General features: G+C 38.3%; 1 protein-coding gene across 1 annotated transcript; it reads left to right on the top strand.

Annotated features, from left to right (window-relative positions):
- Positions 1–380: 380 nt before the first annotated feature.
- On the top strand, positions 381–20,792 carry LOC140923752 (coatomer subunit gamma-2-like). The gene is made up of 27 exons (XM_073373826.1): positions 381–511; positions 589–641; positions 746–826; positions 1,527–1,598; positions 2,597–2,676; positions 3,543–3,567; positions 3,709–3,759; positions 4,521–4,613; positions 5,180–5,266; positions 5,615–5,731; positions 6,071–6,111; positions 6,463–6,517; positions 6,870–6,948; positions 7,163–7,341; positions 8,085–8,185; positions 8,297–8,369; positions 8,741–8,819; positions 8,955–9,119; positions 9,834–9,909; positions 10,555–10,658; positions 12,774–12,917; positions 13,947–14,018; positions 14,802–14,944; positions 17,209–17,380; positions 18,389–18,486; positions 19,006–19,144; positions 20,050–20,792. The coding sequence occupies exons 1-27, from the start codon at positions 472–474 to the stop codon at positions 20,277–20,279; spliced, it is 2,649 nt and encodes an 882-aa protein (XP_073229927.1). The 5' UTR covers positions 381–471; the 3' UTR covers positions 20,280–20,792.
- Positions 20,793–21,345: the final 553 nt, after the last annotated feature.

The raw sequence follows: 21,345 nt of genomic DNA, 5'->3' as shown, positions 1-21,345 counted from the left end.
AGTTTCGCAGATATATCGAAAATTTCATCAAAGAGAGATATTACATGCAATTAGGAAACCATAGAGAACTTAAAAAACGGGGTAATTTTCCCGAGAGTTGCCCTTTAAGAGCAAAATTTGTGTTCAGAAAGAGTTAATTCACAATTTCAAAAATCACATTTTGGTCACGTGACCAACTACGAACTTGCTCATTTTAAGAAAATGGTGCAGGTTTGAACAACAAAATCACTGTTATTTTGTTCAAGACATGACCCACTAATCGTTTTTTGAAGAAAAAAATCACATAACTTTCACGGAAAGTTTAAGTACATGGTACAAACGCCTGCTCTCCGGAGGAGAGAGGACTGAAAACTAGAAAGCATTCTCTGTTCAAAGATGAGCCCACGATGACTTCCCGTCCTGCTTTGTCGTGCCACGTCTCCATTTTGAAGATCACCATTTTGGCGAAATTGTTCGGTTTTGGGAGAAAAAATGCAGTATTTACGGCGAGACAAGAAAGACGAGGAAGACGGTAAGGAATTTGTTTTTTAAATTCTTGTCTTTTCTGCGCGAATAAAATGAGGGTAACGCGAAGTTCTCTACTGTTAGGACCTCAATCGAACCCGTTTCAAAACCTTGACAAGAGTGCAGTTTTACAAGAGGTGAGCTTAAAGCTTGATCATAACTATTTAATGCTGAATAAATTGAGGAGTTTTAACTATTTTTGAGTGGTAATATATGCTTGAGAATTTTTTACTTTGAATAGGCTCGCACGTTCAACGAAACTCCGATTAATCCACGAAAATGCATCCATATTCTCACCAAGATTCTGTACGTCCTCAATCAGGTTGGTGAATTTCATGTTAAATCAAAACGTTTAAATTTTGTTTAACTTTCCAGTTTGCATTCATCAAATTTAAAGCTAAGGTGCGACCTTGGGTGGTTATGATTCGTTTCTCTGAACGATTGTCGTTTACCTTTAAATAAACTCAAGTCCCGGGGCAATAATTTTATACAGATACTTCCATGATTGTACTTGTAAATTAAAAATTAAGCTTAATTTATTTGAATATTAGCAGACCTACAAATAACTGCTGGTCATCAGATAATGTTGCAAGAAAATTAGCCTGTGTCCTACAAAATTATCCTTCTCCATGTCGGATACAAATACACATGTATCACTCTTCTGATGACTGAACTGGTTAAATACCACAGACTATCATTTTAACAGGGCTTCTGATATTTCATGTGGTTGCAGACCCATGAAATTCAGGTAAATCCGCAGAATCCTGTGAAATTCACAAGAACACGGGAAATATTTTTAAGGCAGTCTAATCCCACAAGCGACCACCTGAAATGTAAAGATTTTCTGGTTGCTCATGAACCATGGTCTTGTAAGAGAATTGATCCACTTGGGACCTCTTCCAAACCAGGCTAGATTGAAACCATTCTAACCTGAATTTCCTTTATTAAAACTCGTATCTGAGAATGTATAACATTATGTAACTGTAAGTGTCTCCTAAGAGTTGTTATTGATTTACTCTCAGGGACAGCATCTTGGTACAACAGAAGCTACAGAAGCTTTCTTTGCTATGACTAAGCTGTTTCAGTCGAAAGATGTAAGTTGCGTTTGTAAAAGCTCTTTCATAAAAGGGAGAGATGTACTTGATTGCCCTTCATGTCATAACAGTAATGCCCAGTTAGTCCTATATTAACTCCAGGGTTGATGGAACAGCCTGGGCGGGCAGAAAAAGGACTGGGCCCATTTCTCAAAAGTCCCGAAAATTTACAGGCTAAGAAATCTGTTGTTGTTGACATTCAATAAGGATACCAGGTAAATACAACAAGTAGGCAGGGAGTAAAACTGTTAGGGATTTCTTTTGGTTCTATTTTTCTTATATTTTCCTCTGAAAATAGCTGGGGGCAATGTTCACAGCAGGCGGGGAAAATCCCTTTCCCCTGCCTCTTAATGACAGCCCTGCATTCAAGATCAAGGTTTCAATAGTTTTCTAGATAATTTGTGATAAAAAATATCAGTTAACAACAAGAAAAAAAATGCACTAATTTGTTAGATAGGGCCTTTACTTTTATTCTCATAATTATTATTATTTTGATTTAAATAGTGTATTTTGATTATGAGCCCGAAAAGTTACCGGAACTTTTGAGAAGTGGGCCCTAGAAGTTACTTGTTTATTTTGGAGTATTTACTTAAGTACTAATAAAACCTGTGATATTGTAACCCCTTTTCTTGCAATAAAACTGTGAAAAATTTCATTTTTGTTGGTGTCCAAGAAAAGTAGGTAACAAAGTTATCTTGGAGGGAAAAGTCGATAATTGAAACAGCAATTTTCTAAAAAAGATAGATCATGGCCTCAGTAACAAGATAAAATAATGTTTAATCTTTCCATATTTGCCAGAAAACAAGAAAAGGTTTTCATGATAAAATTTGATTTTAGCACTACAACTAAAAGACAGATGTCAATTTAATAAAACGTTTACAAGTGTTATTTACAAGTGTAGAAGTTTTATAAAATTGACCCCAGAAATTATTTACTGTAGAAAGAAAAACTTAGGATGCTTACAGGTGTAATGTAATAATAAATTGTGTTTCAATTAGGTGATGCTGCGTAGAATGGTGTACTTGGCAATCAAAGAATTAGCAAACATTGCTGAGGATGTTATTATTGTAACAAGCAGGTAATGGATCTCAACATTATAAGTTGACCCAACAGAGTTACTATTAAAAAGCACCACATGGTTTGTTTACATTGGGATGTTGTTTTGCCTAAATGCAATTGAACCTCTCTAAAACAGCCTCCTTGGAGACAGAAGAATGTCGGCATTGAATAGAAAATAGAGGAGGCTGTTGTGACGAGGCTTAAAGAAGAGTCAATGGATGGACTGCCCCCCCCCCCCCCTCCCCCTAAAAAAAGTGGCTGTTGTAGAGAGGTGGCCATTGTGGATAGTTGGCTGTTAGTGGAGGTTCGACAGTGTTTTGAGTTCATGTGTGCTGAAGTCAATAAGCACGCCCCAAAAATTGTCCAGTAGCTTATACTGTCTGGGGCACATATCGATTAAATTAATGATTGATTTTATTTTCTGTAACAACCCTTTATTATTATAAGGCTTTTTTACGTGGACCAAAAATTATTTGTTCTTGTTGAATGCATGTATGTTATAGGTCAAATTTGATTTCAGGTTTTATTTGTAACCTAGGTTGATTTTCAATTTCCTTTGTCTCTCCCCTAGAGACAAAGGAAATTGTGAATCAACCTGGGTTAAATCAAAATTACATTGTAACCTTAAATCAAATTTGGCCTGCAACAAATACAACCTGCCTGAACACATGAGCTTCAGTTCAGTTGTAAATTGTTTTAGATATATGGGTATACATGTAAATGTACATAGTTTTATAGTAATGTCAAGACTTACTCTGCCATAGAATCATTACATTGTTTTTCCTACTGTGTCAGTCTACGTAACCTTCTGAAAGACACTAGCACCTCACTTTTTTCTTTATTCTCTCAACTTTATGTTTTACTGAAAGTTGTATTTTTCTACAGCTTGACAAAGGATATGACTGGAAAGGTAACATTTTGCGTTAAAACGAGTTGTTGTTGTTGTTGTCATACTTACAGTGAATATTTGCTTGTCAGTTTGAGGCAGTTTGAAGTTGGTTACAATAATTTATTATTTTCTAACAGTAGAAAAATTTTTGTCCCATTTTAGGAGGAATTGTATCGTGCCAGTGCCATAAGGGCCCTTTGTAAAATAACTGACGTAAGTTAATACAAATAAAACATTGTTACAACTTAATTCAAAATTTCCCTCAATACTTGTATAGCTCTGCACAATAGGCATAGGCACAGTCAGTTAGTTTGTGGCCTTCTGTGCAAGAGGTACATGTACCTATATGCAGTCCTAGGTGTGATCTCAAATCCTTGTTTCCGCTTGTCTCCTTTTTGTGTAGCTTTAAAGGCTGGTTTTCACTAGCGACAGAGTTGGAGTTGTAAACAGAGTCATAAGCGCAACAGAATCCGAGTCAGAAGAATCAGAACATTTCCATTTTCTTCTGACTCTGCTCACATCTCTGTCACTTCCGTTCCGCTTATGATCAACATCATCTAGTGAAAACCTGATTGTTGGATGTGGAAGCAGAAGTGGTAACAATAAACCAATCACAATGCACATTTTTCTAATTCCCAAGCTTTGTCATTGGTTTAGTTCTTCTGCTTCTGCTTGTGACTCTGATGACCCAGTTTTCACTTTATCGTAAACGACGAAGTCGTAAGTGGAATCAGAAGAATCAGAACACTGTTTTCACTAGATCGTAAAGTTCTACACATCTGATTACAACTCCAACTCCCACTCCTTCGCTAGTGAAAACCAGCCTTAAGTAGCTTTAATAATATTTAAAACAGAGCACTGCTGATGACCAGCATTGGTTTGAGGTTAACTTTTCATAAATTACATTTAGCCACATTAAAATTGAAGCTTCTGGTAATATTCATATACATTGTCCTTCCTTTGGTAACTTGTAGAGCACCATGTTGCAAGGTATTGAACGATATCTGAAACAAGCAATTGTGGACAAAAATGCCAGTGTGTCAAGTGCATCCTTGGTCTCAGCACTGGTGAGTGTTTCTGTTCAAGTGGGTACAGTTGTGATAGAAAGGAGTGGAAGTGAGGCAAAAACCAGTTATTTTGATAGGGCCACATGCTGTTTTGCACCTTAACAATGACCTCTGGCTAACTGAGGAAGTGGCCTGATTAAAAGTCGAAGTTCACATGTGCTAATTTTTATGCTTAGTAAAATCTAGTGTTCTTGCTTATTTGTAACATGTCTCAGCATCACAGCCACACTCTTGTATTGTCAGTGATCTATTCGTAACTAAGAATTCAACTCCTTTGAACTCCAACTGCTGATCAGTACTCATATTATCCCCCCAAAATGGTAGCATTCAGTCCTTACTCTAATCTCAGAACTCAGCATTGCACTATCTAATGTTACAGGCATTTCCTTCTGTTAGTGGGAACAGGTGATACACATACGCACACCATTATACTCTAGGGCTGTATCAAGACCAGTGTGTAACATCAGGATACGCAGTAACGCTAGAGTATCAGGGGTGATAAAAGCAGAAAGTTAAAGTTGCTTTAACTTTTCACTGTCTGATGTAGTTCATTATTATTCTCATAGCATCTGATGAAGCCAAACTATGATGTGGTGAAACGCTGGGTAAATGAAGCACAGGAGGCTGTGTCCAGTGATAACACTATGGTTCAGGTAGGGAGATGGCATGAATACTCTGCCGATAATCACTTTTAAAGTGTATGTAATTTGTAGGGGATATTATTACAAGGTTTTATGGAGATACAAAATTTCTATTGAGTGAAGTTTTTTGAAGACAAGAGGGAAAAATTCATAATTATCTCCAAGTGGCCATGCAATGTTTACTCTACAGTAAGACTCCTTTTTTCTAGAACTTTGTAACAATTTAAGCCCAGGGGATCTGAAAAATTTGCAATTCCAGTCTTTAATTTAAACTAAAGGATTCTTTGACTTCAGCAAAAATTTTCATTGTTTGTAATACTTTTGTAATACTTTTTATCTTTTCTGCCTTTCCATCTGTAGTACCATGCTCTTGGTCTCTTGTACCATGTGAAGAAGACTGATCGCTTGGCTGTATCTAAACTCATATTCAAGTACATCAAACAGTCTCTGAGATCACCTTATGCTGTCTGCATGCTGGTACGTGCAATAATTATAAACAAACTAATTCAAGGAAATGTTCATTGAAATTTAAAAGATGAACAAAAGTGCCATGTTTTCTATGGAGTTGTTTTCCAAACATCTCAGCCCTAGCCCTTCATCAGTGAAATTACAAGTGCAATGTACTACATGTCAGAACCAGTTGAAAGTTTGGATACAGCACTTTTGGACACATTTTACTTGTCAAACACAGCTCACTGGAGGTTTTTCTGTATTAGTTTTGAATTTACTGCCATATTACTTGACCAGAATAGTTTACGAAGGTGACAACAAATATAGGAAAAAATCTATTGTCTTTGGTGTATTTATTTGTTGTAGATCCGGATTGCATCCAAGTATCTTGATGAGGAGCCTGAAGTGTGAGTACAAGACTATTATACAAATATTACTGCTATTCATTGTGCAAGTACATTATTTTTTCTGTTGGAGGTTGGTGGAGGGATATCTTAAAAGTGAGTTTGTTTTATGGCAGTTCTTAGGGTTTTACAGGGTAAAAGCATAGTGAATGGCAGTTCAGTTCTTTTTTATTTAGTAGTTTATTTTTTTTCAATGGACAAAAGAAACAGCATGGGAAATATTATTGCATCACTATCAAAGGCCCACTGTAAAGGAAGCAAACAGATTATTAAAGAAGAATGCACTCTTATGATAACTGTTTCTCTCGAAGGTTTGTGCATTTTTTGATGTTTTGTTTTGTTCTGTTGTTTCAGTGCGGATAGCCCTCTTTATGATTTCTTAGAAAGCTGCCTGAGGCACAAGAGTGAGGTAATCCATATTCCATCCTTCTTTCATTCTTTTATTCTCCATTATATAGTGCCAAGTTAAAAGATGCATGTAACTTCCAAACTCATTGTGGAAAATGTAAGAATTTCAAATGGTCTTGTAACAAGGTCACATTAACATACTCACCCCTTATCAGGAGATTTTGGTTTAAAGTAGCTTGCTAAGTGCCATCCACTGACTGAAATGTGTTTCGACATCTTTATCCTTTTTCTTACACTGCAATAAAAATTACAAGGCATATTGATTTGAACAACTTCCTAGAATAATGAGAAAGACAATTTTTGTTTGCAGAAAAAAGAAAGAATTTATTATTATTACCATGTTGCATTTACAGATGGTGATCTACGAAGCTGCCCGAGCACTGGTAAACCTAAAGAACCTCAAGTCACGGGATTTGTGCCCTGCAATTTCTGGTTAGTGTGTTACAAAGTTGTTTATGATAAATTGTTACCAGCAGATATACTATACATGTTAGAACAGGTTGGGCTTGCATGTAATCGTTGGACGTATTCCCATGATTTTGTAGCACTTCATGTCATAATGCGGTCTTAACTTAAGTTACAAAAATTAAATGTACACGTACTTTATGACCCAAATAATTATATATTTTTTGATTGCTTTCCACAGTGTTACAACTTTTCCTTAGTTCACCACGCCCTACGCTGAGGTTTGCTGCTGTTCGCACCTTGAACAAAGTTGCTATGACACAGCCCATGTCTGTTACAACCTGCAACTTGGATCTTGAAAATTTGATCACAGATGTTAACCGTAGCATCGCTACCCTGGCAATTACCACACTCCTGAAGGTTAGTTTTTTTCTTCATGCATTGTTGTACACCTGATAAAAGACTGATAATTTATTAGAGCCACCAAAAATCATGTAAACCTGTTAATTCTGTGAATAACAAGCAAAGAAAACGTCCTTATCCAGGTTGTCCAGCAGTAATCAGTGCTGTCACTTAGGGCTAGAGGTCAGGGATTTGCCCTGGCTACTACATTAACAGTATGACTCCTAGCTACTATATATAGTAGGAAACAAAAAGAAAATAAGCCCAAAAGAACATCCTAAGCTGCCCAATTCCCTCCCAGTTAATAAACAATAAATAAATAATGAAGAGCTTGGTTGAAAACTCTGCTGAGTGGAAAATTTGTCTGCACTATTTTTTCCTTAGACATGCATAAATATTTGCATCTGGCCTTTGATTCAATAGAAAAACATGATCCTGTATTTTTTTCACCCTTTTCTGCATCGTGTTCAAGAAAAAACATGCAAAAAATGTGGTCGTGGTGTTCATTGCAGTACAAAAGAAACCAATTAAGCTGTTTGTTTCAATAAATTTAATGAAGTAACACAAAGCAGAGTTAATACGAATACCAAAGTTACCTACATTATGTAGTTCTTTAAAGACACCAAATTATGGAAGTTGAACTATAAATCCAAAAACATAAAATATTAGTGACAAACCTGTGCATGTATACTATAATTACAGAAAAGATTAAGAGGGACTGGAATGTTATTGAAGAATTTGTGTATTCTTTTGCACTGCAGACTGGCAATGAGAGCAGTGTAGATCGTCTTATGAAGCAGATCTCATCCTTCATGTCAGAGATCTCTGATGAGTTCAAGATTGTTGTGGTTGATGCAATCAGGTTAGCTTTCAAATTAATGAAGGTCAACTTTTGGCCAACAGGTCACGCCACCTTCCTTTGATTTCATTTACTTACAGCTAAAGTGGTTCAAAATATCTTTGATTTTTGCAGGTCCTTGTGTCTGAAGTTTCCCAGAAAACACCATGTGATGATGAACTTCTTGTCTTCAATGCTCAGAGATGAGGTCAGTAAAATGGTTTATGATTGGTTTATTATTTTTCTAAGTATTGTTATCTTCTTTTCCTCTTAACCTTTAGCCTTTATTAATACTTCGCTTTTACATTGTTAACATTAGATGAGATAATTTTGTTGCCTAATCATACATATTTTTTGCAGTAAAATTAATATGCATTTTTATTGGTATAAATTATTGTCAAAAAGACATCTGTAAGGACTGATCAAACAATATTTTGACTGGCCTATACCAGTCTTCATCAGGTTTATTAGGACAAATCAAAAAACGTGAAATTAAGTACCAATAAGGTCCCATGAAGTTCACATACAGGGTAATTATAGTGACACTGATATGATAATATCATTGTAATGTTGTTTCAGGGTGGATTTGACTACAAGAAAGCCATTGTTGATACAATCATCACCATCATTGAGGAGAATACAGAAGCCAAAGAAGCAGGTACATTCAAAATAATTTTCCCCTCCCTCTCTCTATTGTCCCTAAGAAGGGCTATTCTTTGCCTGACAACCACATTCAGGGTAACTGCAATAATTTTTTTTTAAATGTTTAATGTTTCTTTTTATCATTATACAGGATTAGGCCATCTGTGTGAGTTCATTGAAGACTGTGAACATACAGTCCTTGCCACTAAAATCCTGCATCTCCTAGGACGGGAAGGACCTCGCAGCCAGAACCCATCCAAGTACATCCGCTTCATCTACAACAGAGTCATCCTGGAGAATGCTGCAGTCAGAGCTGGTTAGAAATTAGTTGTTGTTTGTTGATCATGCAAGATTGCATCATCAAGTGTATTGCTAGATATGTTCTATGTGCTACAAAGATCAGAGTGACTTGCTATGTACTCAAAATATGATCATTCATTTGAAAATCCCACATATCAACCGTGCACATGCACTGGGAAACCTAACAGATGGTCCACAGTTGACCCATGCTTCATTGCCTCAACTTTAACTTTGCCAAAAATATATTTAGCTAAATCAGAACTGTTCAAATTTGGGTCGGGATTGCCAAACGCCATTTCTTTTTGCAAGAACTCAGCAGATTTCCTTTTGCCTAAGAAGTAAAAAAGTTAATGCAAAACAACGCTCAAACAATATTGTGATAGAAACGCTCTCATTAATGGCAAAATGATTGAAAATAAAACCTTGTTCGGTTTCTCTTCCATGCTGCTCCTTTTTTATTCGAAATGATTCTTAACAGATTTAAGGGATTAATTCAGAAACCTCAAGGTTCCTCTACCCCTAAGCTCCAATATTAATGATGACTCTCCTTGCCATTGCCATTTGTTGAAGTGTGAGTCAATAAAGATTGTTGTTGTCGTTATTGTTGTTTTATAGTGAATGCTTTGGTTTGACCTGAAATTGCTGCAAGTCTACTTTCACCTTTAACTCGGTTTATTTTACTTTGTTTTGTACACTCTGTGCCTAAATGTAACACAATTCTCTTTTTTAGCCGCCGTGACATCTCTTGCCAAGTTTGGAGCTCACTGTGATAGCCTGTGCTCCAGTATCTTAGTCCTGCTGTCAAGGTTAGTGTTTTTACTTTCTCCACTTAGTTTGACTTTGTTTAGTAATGACAATTATGTTGACTCAGTGACTTGTTTTCTAGCATACCTGTATTTTCAACTTATCTCACTAAAACTGTTTTTGATGTTGACACTCCTGGGCCTATAAGCGTTAGTGTATCAAGTGCCACACTAGTCGGCCATTGACCAGCTTGTTTTATCAAATGTGTTGTTGATTCTCTTATGAGGAAAACATTGGCCCCAATTTTTCAAGTTTCAATTTATGTTCATTCTTGCCATCCATAGAAATAGTTTTAATGTCTGAATATATTCTTAAATAAAGAAATCAAAATTCAATTGCTGCAAAAAATGTTGTAGCTATTAAAAAAGTGATAGCAAATCATGTGAGATAAGAGCATAGCCCCTTTAACCCTTTAAGCCCCAGTATCCACATACAAATTCTCCAAACTGATCTCCATACATTTCCTTAAGGAATTAGTTGAGAGAATTTGATGATAGATCAGGGCATTTTCTCTCAGGTGATCATTTTATTAATTCTCATAACTTATCTCTTGACAGTGTATGGATATGGTTGGGAGAAAATTGATCTTGGTCACTATTAGGACTTAAAGGGTGAAGCCTTTTCATGCTATTGTACTTCTGTCTTAGGTGTCTTTTAGATACTGACGATGAAGTGAGAGACAGGGCCACATTTTATGTGAATATTCTCAAGGAGAAAGAAAAAGCTTTGTCATCTGGCTACATTTTGAATGGTTGGTTTATTAAAGTTCTCACTAATCAACTTAATTTTAAGAAGAAGGTTCCTGAGAAAATAGAGTTTTTATTCCAAAATTTAGGGAAGATGACCAATGTGTTGATAACCATAATAGCAGCATGTATATTTAATCTGCATATTTAATTTCTTGTGGTGATATTAAGACCGGGTAAGAAAAGCAAAAGAAGCAGGAAGGAGAGAAAGCAAGAAGAGAGGATAGTTTCACCTTTAAACCCAAAGAAGTACATACATACATACATACTTTATTGTTACCTCCCTAAAGGGGCTTTTCAGGAACAATGATTAGTGAAAAGCATTACATTATTTATAATAACCAATTACAACACTCAACTTAATACTATAATTATAAATACAGTTCTAGCTAATTACTAGTAATTACAATGTTTTTAAACGTAACTAAGAAGTATTTACAAAATTACCGAAAAGCTGGCTCCTTAAATAACGTTTTAAATTTTTAACAGATTGGCTTAATTTAAGAAAAGGTTCTAAATTTTTCCAAAGCTTAACAGTCCTGTAATAAAAGGTTCCCTGCCCGGAGGCTTTTCTGAAAAGAGGGATTTTTAGCTTTTGGGTACTCCAAGTTGTTCGTTCGCTATCTTGCTCACGGTTAATAAATCTTGCATGGTTGCCACAAGTCAGGAAAGGTCAGGGTGGAAAATTTCTTCAAGGTCAGGGATAAGTCAGGGAATTTCACTTTGAAGAAAAATGAATGTCTTTGAAAGAAGTCACTGAAAAGTGAAATTTAATATAACATAATTATTAATTTATTCTTTTCCTCTACTGTTTTTGTTTTCTAACATTTTAAAATAATTCTTTTGTACATTATTTTGACATGAATCAGGTTTTTTGGTAGAATGTTGTTTATGACATTGAACGACAAGCTGGGTTTTTCAAAGAAATCAATCCTTTTTGCGCGTCATGTTAAGGAGCTATCAATCCATGTGCACTGCATCTGACTTGCTGAAAGCATAGATAAATCGGAGGAGAGGATGCCTTTCAAGGGAGGGTTGAGTCCACGATCAGGACTAATTTGTGAAATTGTTGATTCAGTTGGTTAGGGAAATTTTACATTTGCATGAAAAAGTCACGGCATTTCAGAAACCGCTGGCTGTGGTAACCGTGTCTTGTTTTCTGAACATACTTCGAAATCCGATATTTAGCGTCAGGGAAAGGAAGGCAGCTTTGTTCTAGACTTATGAACTGTGTTTTAGGCAGTTTTGCTTCTTTTTGGCCAGATAGTGACTAAAGAACGGCTCGACTAACTTCTTAAGGCGTTTATGGACAAATTTTCTTGTGGCGGTTGGGTTAACAGCCACCCTTTATCTTGATAATCATTTTTCTTTGTTCAGTCTGATTAGGCAATCGCATTATCTAGTGGAATTCTCCACTTCAGAGCCCTTAAGGAGAATTGGTACAAGCTTTGGGAACAGTGATTTCAGGGATCGTTTTGGTGGACAAGCGTTAGTTATGATTGGTCGATGGTATTCAAGGCAACTATTAACCAATCATAAGTAACGCTTGTCCACCCATACAATCCCAGAAATCTTTTCATAGAAAGCTTGTGCCCTTTTCCCTTAGGCTGCGTGCAAACGGACGCAACAACTCCCAACATTGTTGCGCCAACAATGTTGGGAGTTGTTGCGTGCGTGTTGGCAGTGATGTGCAAACGGATGCAACAACTCCCAACAATGTTGGGACCTGCAGTGCATCGTGGGAAGGATATAACCCATAAGTGTTTGTAAACCATGCGCAATGAGCGTGCGTGGCCCCAACAATGTTGGAAGAGCTGTGCAAACGGATCCAACATTGTTGCGCTACGCTTCGGCGATCACGGAACAAAAGAAATGTTGGGAGTTGTTGGCTGAAAAGTTTGACCGGTTTCAAACTTTGCGCAACAACACGCAACAACATCCAACAACTTGCAACAGGGTGTGCAAACGGACAAAACTTGTGACATCCAACAATGTAGGGAGTTGTTGGTCAACAATGTTGCGTCCGTTTGCACGGGGCTTAATAGCTTCTGGAATGGGAAATAAGATGCTGGTCACTTTGTTGAATAGAAGCTGATATTTGTTTCTTTGCACTTTTCTAGGTCTTCAGGTGTCCATTGTGGGTTTGGAGAGAGCTCTGTATGCATATGTGAAGGATTCCTCTCACACTGCACCATTTGACCTGAAGACAGTACCCTTGGCAACCACGCCTATGCAGGACCAGGTGGTTAAACCAGGAAAAGCAGGTGAGATTGGAATACCCTGCCCATTGCAAAAGCACATATTGTTTACTTTTTTTGAGAGAAAACCTAAATTAAATTGTGAACTTTTGAAGTAAACATCTCTATTAATTCTGCCATGTGTGGCAACTCAGTGCAGTAAAACCACGATTCTCCATTCCATGCTTCTGTCACTCAAGGGAAAGTGCTTTGATCTTCTACCAAATTCTCTCTAATTATTCTTTATGGAAATGTATAGAGACCAGTTTGGAGAATTTGTATGTGGATAGTATGTGGATATTGAGGCTATAAAAAGGGTTGATGGAAGGAAAAAATAAGGAGAGGGATGGGGTGAGTGAGAAACATTTGGCTAGTTAAAATGCTAAACACCACCGATAAAGGACTGTAGACCGCTGAATCTGTGAAAAAAGCTCACCTCAAAACTCGAGTCCTGTGATTTGAACCAGACAATGCTGCTAAGCTATAAGTTTGGCTAACTTTGCTAACTTGGCATTTAGGTGCATGGAAGGTTAATTAGGAGCAGCTTAACATGCAAGGTCTGCAAACCACAGTCAGCAGTGGTGGATCCAGACCTTCAGATAGGGGGTAGGGTAGGGGGCGGTCATCCAGACCTTGAGATGGGGGGGAGGGTAGGGGGCGGTCATCCAGACCTTGAGATGGGGGGAGGGTAGGGGGCGGTCATCCAGATCTTCAGATAGGGGGTAGGGTAGGGGGCGGTCATCCAGACCTTCAGATAGGGGGTAGGGTAGGGGGCGGTCATCTAGACCTTGAGATGGGGGGGAGGGTAGGGGGCGGTCATCCAGACCTCGAGATGGGGGGGAGGGTAGGGGGCGGTCATCCAGACCTTCAGATAGGGGGTAGGGTAGGGGGCGGTCATCCAGACCTTCAGATAGGGGGTAGGGTAGGGGGCGGTCATCTAGACCTTGAGATGGGGGGAAGGGGTCCTGTTCCCCCTGGGACCCTCCCCTGGATCCGCCACTGAGAGTGAATGTAGTGAGTTGATTTTGTTTGTTTGTTTATTTCCCTGATATTCAGCTATTGAGACTCCGTCTGCTCCCACTAAAGCTGCGGCTCCCGTGGCGGCCACAAGACAAGATGTATATGCTGGTAAGTGAGAACCAAAGATCACAAATTCGAGAAATTACCAAATTTCGTTTGTTCACTCCGTTTTCTTAAAATTGGCAGCTTTACTATTACACGAATTGTTCCTACAATGCTACGACGAAGATTTTAAGCGAATGCTTTACAGAAAAAGTGTTACTTTTGGCAAGTTTTCGGAAATACAATGAGAGATCTTCATCAAGTTGCCCTAATTTTTCCCCGCTACAATCCTTTTCCTTGCGTTCTTGAGTAACCAAAGGTCATCGTAAAATAGTTTTCAGTGTATGTGCAAAGTTTTTATTAGCACAACTGGAACATTTTTCCGTTTGTGTAAAGTTTTGTCTGTTGGTTTATTTGTTTGTGTTCTTCCATACTACTTGCTAGTATCCCTTTAAAAATAATAAAAACTATTAGAGTGTGAGAGTACTCCTGAATACACAGGAGGTTTCATTTGAATGAGTAAGTACATCATACGAGTTTGTCCACAGACGCTATTACACACTGAATGGATATATTAAGTTGGACCAAGTGAAAGTATTCCTGAATACAGGGTTTCATTTGAAAGGTTACACCGTACAAGTTTGTCCACAGACGCAACTACACACTGAATAAAGTAGTATAGTAAATAGCATGGTGTGAAAGTACTGATTTGAATGATTACACCAAACAAGGACGTATATAGACGGACGAGGTAGAATTGTTGTCTTCTCACTTGTCTTCATAATGCTCTTTAGGCCAGGGGCGAAAGGTTTGAATAGAATCATAACGATTGTTTTGCTGTTTATCCAGAACAACTTGCGGCGATTCCTCAGTTCTCTAAGCTGGGTGCCCTGTTCCGGTCTTCACCTAAGCCGGTGGAGCTAACAGAGTCAGAGACAGAATATGTGGTTAACTGTGTCAAACATGTCTTCAATGATCACATTGTCTTTCAGGTTAGTTCACTGCAGTGATTTTGTTGCAAACAGGTTAAGTGAGTCCTGGTAAGTCACGAGTCCTAGTCCAGAACCAATGGGTCCTAGTTAAAAAACGTGTTCGAAATTGAAAATGCTTGGACCTTTATGTAACCAAACAGTTAATCTGAAGACAGACTCCAAAATTCTGTATTACAGTACGCTGAAATTAAAACTGAAATAAAATTAAGGTGATTCCCTAGTAAAAGAACCTAACATAGATTGTAGATGAAACTTGGTACACTAATGTAACAAGTCAAGAAGATGATAAAAAGGTAATAAAAAGTCGGGGTCACCGTGCTCGTTTTGACGTCACAATGCTGACAAATACGGCTATTTTGGACCCTTTGACAAAAACCGCCCGCAGCCCAAAACTGGACAAAAAAGGAAAGATTTTTTCAATGATGTATCTGCTATCGCAAAGAATTTGATTTTAATGTATTGTTTATCCAGTTACGTATCAGAAAAATGCCTTTTAATGCCCTTGTTTTTACTTTACGCTCCAAAGTAGAATTAAATTGGACACGCGCTATTCGACACGTGATAGCTCAATCCGTACAATTTAGTAAAATTGCTGAAAAACTGAACATAGATTTGTGCCAATTTTTTTCTCACTGAAAGGAAGCACTGTCCTTATTAAAATCATGAAATAAAAAATGGGGATCACCGTACTCGTTTTTACGGTAGAGCTGCAGAAAGTGCGCACCAAATGCATTTTCCTTGATTTTTGAGAGAGGACTGGGGCGAGTTTCAAAATAGAATGTATGCGAAAAGGGGAAGAAAGTATTAAAAACTCCGTTTTCACAGAATTTACATCGAGATACCACATTTAGGACACAATTTGATAAAGAAAGCGTTTAAATGAAAATCACAGTGAATAATTACAAATTAAACATCCACTATCAAGGTTCTCTCTGAGGAAGTCGAACTCAGCAACCCGCGTACTGCTTACATTATGCGCATTCCCACCACATTGAGTCTCACCTCGGCAAGAAACAACCGCAAGCAAAAATTGCAATAGCGTTTCTCTTCGGTCAACTTCATTTTAATAATGTTACTTCACATGCTCTTTTTTACGGAGGCCATCTAGTTATGCGCAGTAAGAGATGCGCAGTGCAAAACCAGGGAATCACCTTAAGGTTCTTCTATTTTAAAGCACAGCAAGGGCTAAAAGAAATGTGCATTGTTTTACAACGCCCATAATAACTGCCACAGAAATTACGCGAATGGGCCGGATATTTCCGCAAAAACACATGTTCAGATCGATCGATCGATCTTTGCGTCCTACGGGACGCATGCTATAAATTATTTTGCGCCTTTTGGGATGTTTATGCGTCAGGGCCGCAGGTCGCAGAGGACTGTAAAACTTCTGTGTATCAAATATAGGGGAAACTGATTTATTCTGTAGCACGGGGATAAGCAATATTGGTTTGCCCCAAGCCTAGATGGAGGGTACATAATTGCGAGCCTTTGATATAATAAAACATGTTTTGTGAAGTATATATGAAATAATTCATTTTAAGACATGTTTTATTATCACCAGAATAACTCTAAATTATATTCATGTGAAAGGGTTGGACTTGGTCGGATTTTGCAGCTGAGGGTTTTTATAGTTTCGGAAATGGCCCATTAGCCATCCATTCGTAAGACGTATAAATGTCAAATTGAACGTTCGGAGCCTAAGACACAGTCCTATTTAGCGACCAGTATCCCGAGTCAAGCAATCCTTGATTCATTGCGTTCTACGTAGTAGAATGCATTCCTGATAAAGATTGAGGTAAGATGTATAGGCCAACCTTTGTTAGTGAATGGATCTTGGGACACTTATCTGGTATCCCCGCACATTCTGCAGGGGTGAATGATATCACCAACTTGCCAAAAGAGAGAGAGCTTAGGATCTAGACTCGGTCGAATAATGAACTTACGCAACATTATAGCAAACCTTGTGTGACAAGCGTGACAATAATTGTGTTTTTGAAAACATTTTCCACCAAACGTCACCTTGCTTTAAACAACTCTTTTTTGTAAAAGAACAGAACACAGAATTCGTAAGGAAAAATCACGACAAAACACGGAAGTAATAGCTAACCCGGTCACGTTTGTCACACACGAACGTTTTACCGTCCTCTTCTTTCTGTCGCCTTGTGGCGTAAGCTCATTATTATTTCTAGTGCTAATACGTTCGTTGGTATGACCACGTGGATGGTGTAATGATTTACGGTACGTTTTATTTCGCAACATTTCAGTTCGACTGTACCAACACATTGAATGACCAGATACTGGAGAATGTCCAGGTGGAGATGGAACCTTCGGAATCCGAGTTTGAAGTGGTGTGCTATGTACCCCGCGCCTCGCTACCCTACAACACGCCAGGGACCACTTACACGCTCGTCAAACTACCTGAAGATGGCTCGTCAGGTTTGCGCACACAATATCCTTCATAACACCAACGCTTTGCGAAAACTATTCAGTACAGTAACACTCAGTGCCTTAGTACACATCACTGGGCCGTGAAAATTTGGTCGCATTAGCGTCCTGGCGTCACATAATGCTACTAAGCCTTTATGCTTTAGGTGACAGCCTTTATTACAAATAATAAACAATTATTGAGTGAGGCTGATTATGATCAGATCGCCAGAAAGCCGCATCCAGTAAGCCGAACTTTTGCTCGGCGTCGCCTATTTCCCTTTCGTAAGCGGTCGTTACCATTTTGAACGGTCAATGCCACCACTGGAAACCAAGCCTTTATTCGTGATAGATGTAATATATTCTCTCGATTACAATAAGGCAAATAATACATTTTTGAATAGTCGGAGAAAGAGCGACGTTGAAGCTCAATTAGAATGAACGTTTAAAGTTATGGAAAGGGTTACTAAAATTTTCAGTCGGAATTTTGGCAGGTCGGTGTGGTAGTGTAGTGGTAAGGGAGAGAGATTAGGATACGAAAGGTCTGGGTTCGACCTTGAGTTGCGATCTTCTCTCTTTTTAATAGCAACACTCTCAATAACAAGTCAGTGTCAGTTTCTTAAAAATGGCAGCGACCGTTTTCGTAAAGGAAATTTGCCTCGGCGTCATATGATATCAAACGACATTGTAAAGGCTAAAATGCAGCTCTGCAAGATTTCGCATGTAAAGCTGTCAATCCTTGAGAGAGAGAGCAATAGAACAAATAACAACAAAAAAATGTTTCTTGTGCCGCAAAACAACAGCAGCTGTAGCACTAGATCGTCAGTGGAACTCTAATTTACGTGAACTGCTAGTCGTCTGCTTTTTGCGACAATGCCTACTTTAGCTTGTGCGTTCTTTTCATTTTTAGAACTTATCAGTAAGGCGTAGCTTTCTCAGAAGCATCTCAGTTCAAGTTCGATTCCATGATCACTGATGTTTGTGTATTTATTTTCCTCCATTTTCTTTTTCTTTTTTTAGTTACTTGTACGTTTACGAACACGCTGAAATTTGTGGTGAAGGATTGTGATCCCAGCACTGGTGAACCTGATGACGAAGGCTATGAAGATGAATATGTGGTAAGTGATCGAATTAACCCTTTAAGCCCCATGATCCACATACAAATTCTCCAAACTGATCTTAATACATTTCCTTACAGAATTAGTTGAGAGAATTTGTTTAAAGATTAAAGCATTTTCCCTTAGGCTAGGTGACCATTTTATTTATTCTCATAAACTTTTCTTTTAATTGTGTATTGCTGTTGTTAAGAGAAATATGATGTTGGTCACTCTTGGGCCTTAAAGAGTTAAGATTGGGAACGTAAAGAAATCGAAACGTTTTCGCCCGTAATTGGAAAGCATCAGAAGCGCAATAAATATTGCTTGAAATAAAGCACAATTATAATAGGGATTCTTTCTGTTGTCCAGTCTAGAGAAGGGCCGAAAAATGGGGAATACTTTGTTTCATTCAGGGCAAAATAGATCAGGTATAAGCCATTCTGGTTGCGGCCGCACTAGAGGAGTAAACCTAGCTGTCCTTGTTTGTAGTAATGCTTGTACTAACATCAAATTCCATTTCATTGTTCTTCTTCTTGCCAGCTTGAAGACGTAGACGTTCTTGTCGCCGATCACGTGTCTCGTGTGCACAAAACCAACTTTCTTGCGTCCTGGGAGGAAATTGGGGACGATTATGAAATGCAGGACACATATGCGCTTACTCAGATGAACAGCCTCGAAGGTAAGGGTGCTTTCCGTTGTGACGTTTTTCTTTCTCTTTTGTTACTCATCATTGCGTGACCCGGAAGAAACAAATTTGACAGGGCTGTTACTAAGGGCCGGGGGGCTGGGGGGCCGGGTATTTCCCAAGGCTACTATGAGCACCATTCGCGGCCCCTGGGAGAAAACTCTAGGAAAATAGAACATAAAGAAATTTCTAGCTCTTCAATTTCCCGCCTACTAATTACACATACCTTGCAACTTAAATCTTAGTGACAGCCTTAAATAAAGACTTTTAGGTACACCCTTTCCCGTCCGCGTAGTCGTTAACAGGGGTAGAATGCCTCTTACCCAGGGGAATTGGTATTGAGTGCTTAATATCACTGTTCTCCAATAATTACTAATGGTATGTGTAATGAGAATTTGTATGGAGTTGGTCTTTGTTGATCATTTTCTTCACTGTCATTACTGTTATGTTTGATTAAGCAATAATAGTATACTGTAATGAGAAATTACACGCTGGTTACTGAATTGACCTCCTATGTCCTTTTAAAACTGATACTCTTCCGGTGGTCTCTTTTGTTATAAGAATATATTTTATGCTAATATCGAGACTGAAATTTGCGAAATTTTAAGAATATAATTGAAAAAGTTCAATGCAGTAACAGTTCGATGAACGGTACATGTTAAACATACGTGCAGTTTAAAGCACAAAAGAAATGAACTAAACTGCAAAAAGTCTCGTGATAGCTTTCTTTTTTAAAATAAAATTTAAGAATAATACAATAATATTTTCAGCCTGAAATCGCCAAAACAATAAGAAATTTCAGGCTGGGCTGGAGAAACAACATTTTTTTTATTATTATAAAAGAGTGTATCATAGTTGTGGCCACTGATCAAACACTGTTTCCGCTCGTTTCTTTGCAGAGGCCGTCAAGCAGATTATAGAGTACTTAGGTATGCAGCCTTGTGAACGATCCGATAAAGTGAACCCGGATAAAAACTCCCACGCCCTCCTCCTTGCGGGGGTATTCCGTGGGGGACACGATGTCCTGGTCCGGGCTCGGTTGGCGTTTGACCAGGGAGTTACCATGAATATCACCGTTCGCAGCGACGATGCAGTCGTTAGCGAAGTTGTACTGTCTGCTGTAGGATAAAATGCTTTCTTAATGCCTGGTGTTGGGCTAAATTAGCGGAGAATAATTTCCTCGTGAATTGTTAAATAAAAACGTCTCTTTAACGGAGATCCTTCAACTTTTGAAGATTCCTGAAGACACCACCCGACAAGAATTCCGATGATCTTGCGAGAAAAGAGCGACTTTTTCAAACTTTCGATCTCTCCACCTTTTCCGTTTGAACCCAATTGTTCGGTTACTATATTTTAAATGATGAAACAAGACAGTTGGTTCACTAATGAAAGTCGTATCTGTGTTTTAAATCGTCTGATTATGATCTCAGTATCAAAGGTATTTTGCGATTCTTCAGAGTTCTTCTTGTCTTTAATTTAATAATCCTGTTTGGTCATTGTACGGGTCGGTTTTTAAGCCAGTACTAAACAGTGTCAAACGTGAAATCAAATAATAACGTCTTCTGATTTTAGATATTTTGTGTTACAATGTACTGGTAACTATCAAATTAACAAAATTAAATAAAAGACATGATACCAGCTATCTGTGTTCACAGTTGTTACGCAAAAAAAGGATGTTCTGTAATCCAAGGAATCCTCACAGTTTTGAAAGAGGAAGGGAAACCAGAACCTGTCGGGGTTGTTGGACGCCGAGACTTAACCCAGTCCCCGAGGGAGGGATGCGAGTTCTCTCATCATTGCATTGTTGGCCACCCTTGCTTCGGGGCATACAAAACTTAAATTATTTTTATTTTACTTTATCGTGGTAACATGACTCCTTACCAATCCCCCTAAGAGCCTGTTTACATGGAGGTGGGGGACCCCAGATAGGTGAGGTAACATGCGTTGGGTCACCCCAGCTAGAGCGGTTTTCACTTGACTATCGAAAGGGATTGGTTTTGGTTTTGGTTTTACTACGCCCTTTGGTTGGCTAGTGTATTTACTTTGGTTTTGGTTTTACGACAGTCAAGTGAAAACCGCTCTATCATGTAAACGTGATCAAATTAAAATGAGATTATTTGGACGGGCGGGTTACCTCACGTAAGCGGGTTATGTCACCTACCTGGGGTCCCCCACCTCCTTTGTAAACAGTCCCT

The sequence above is a fragment of the Porites lutea genome, chromosome 13 (assembly GCF_958299795.1).
Source record: "Porites lutea chromosome 13, jaPorLute2.1, whole genome shotgun sequence".
Classification (NCBI taxonomy): Eukaryota; Metazoa; Cnidaria; class Anthozoa; order Scleractinia; family Poritidae; genus Porites; species Porites lutea.
Note: the sequence above shows the minus strand (reverse complement) of the source record. Positions and strands in the feature narration are given on the sequence as shown.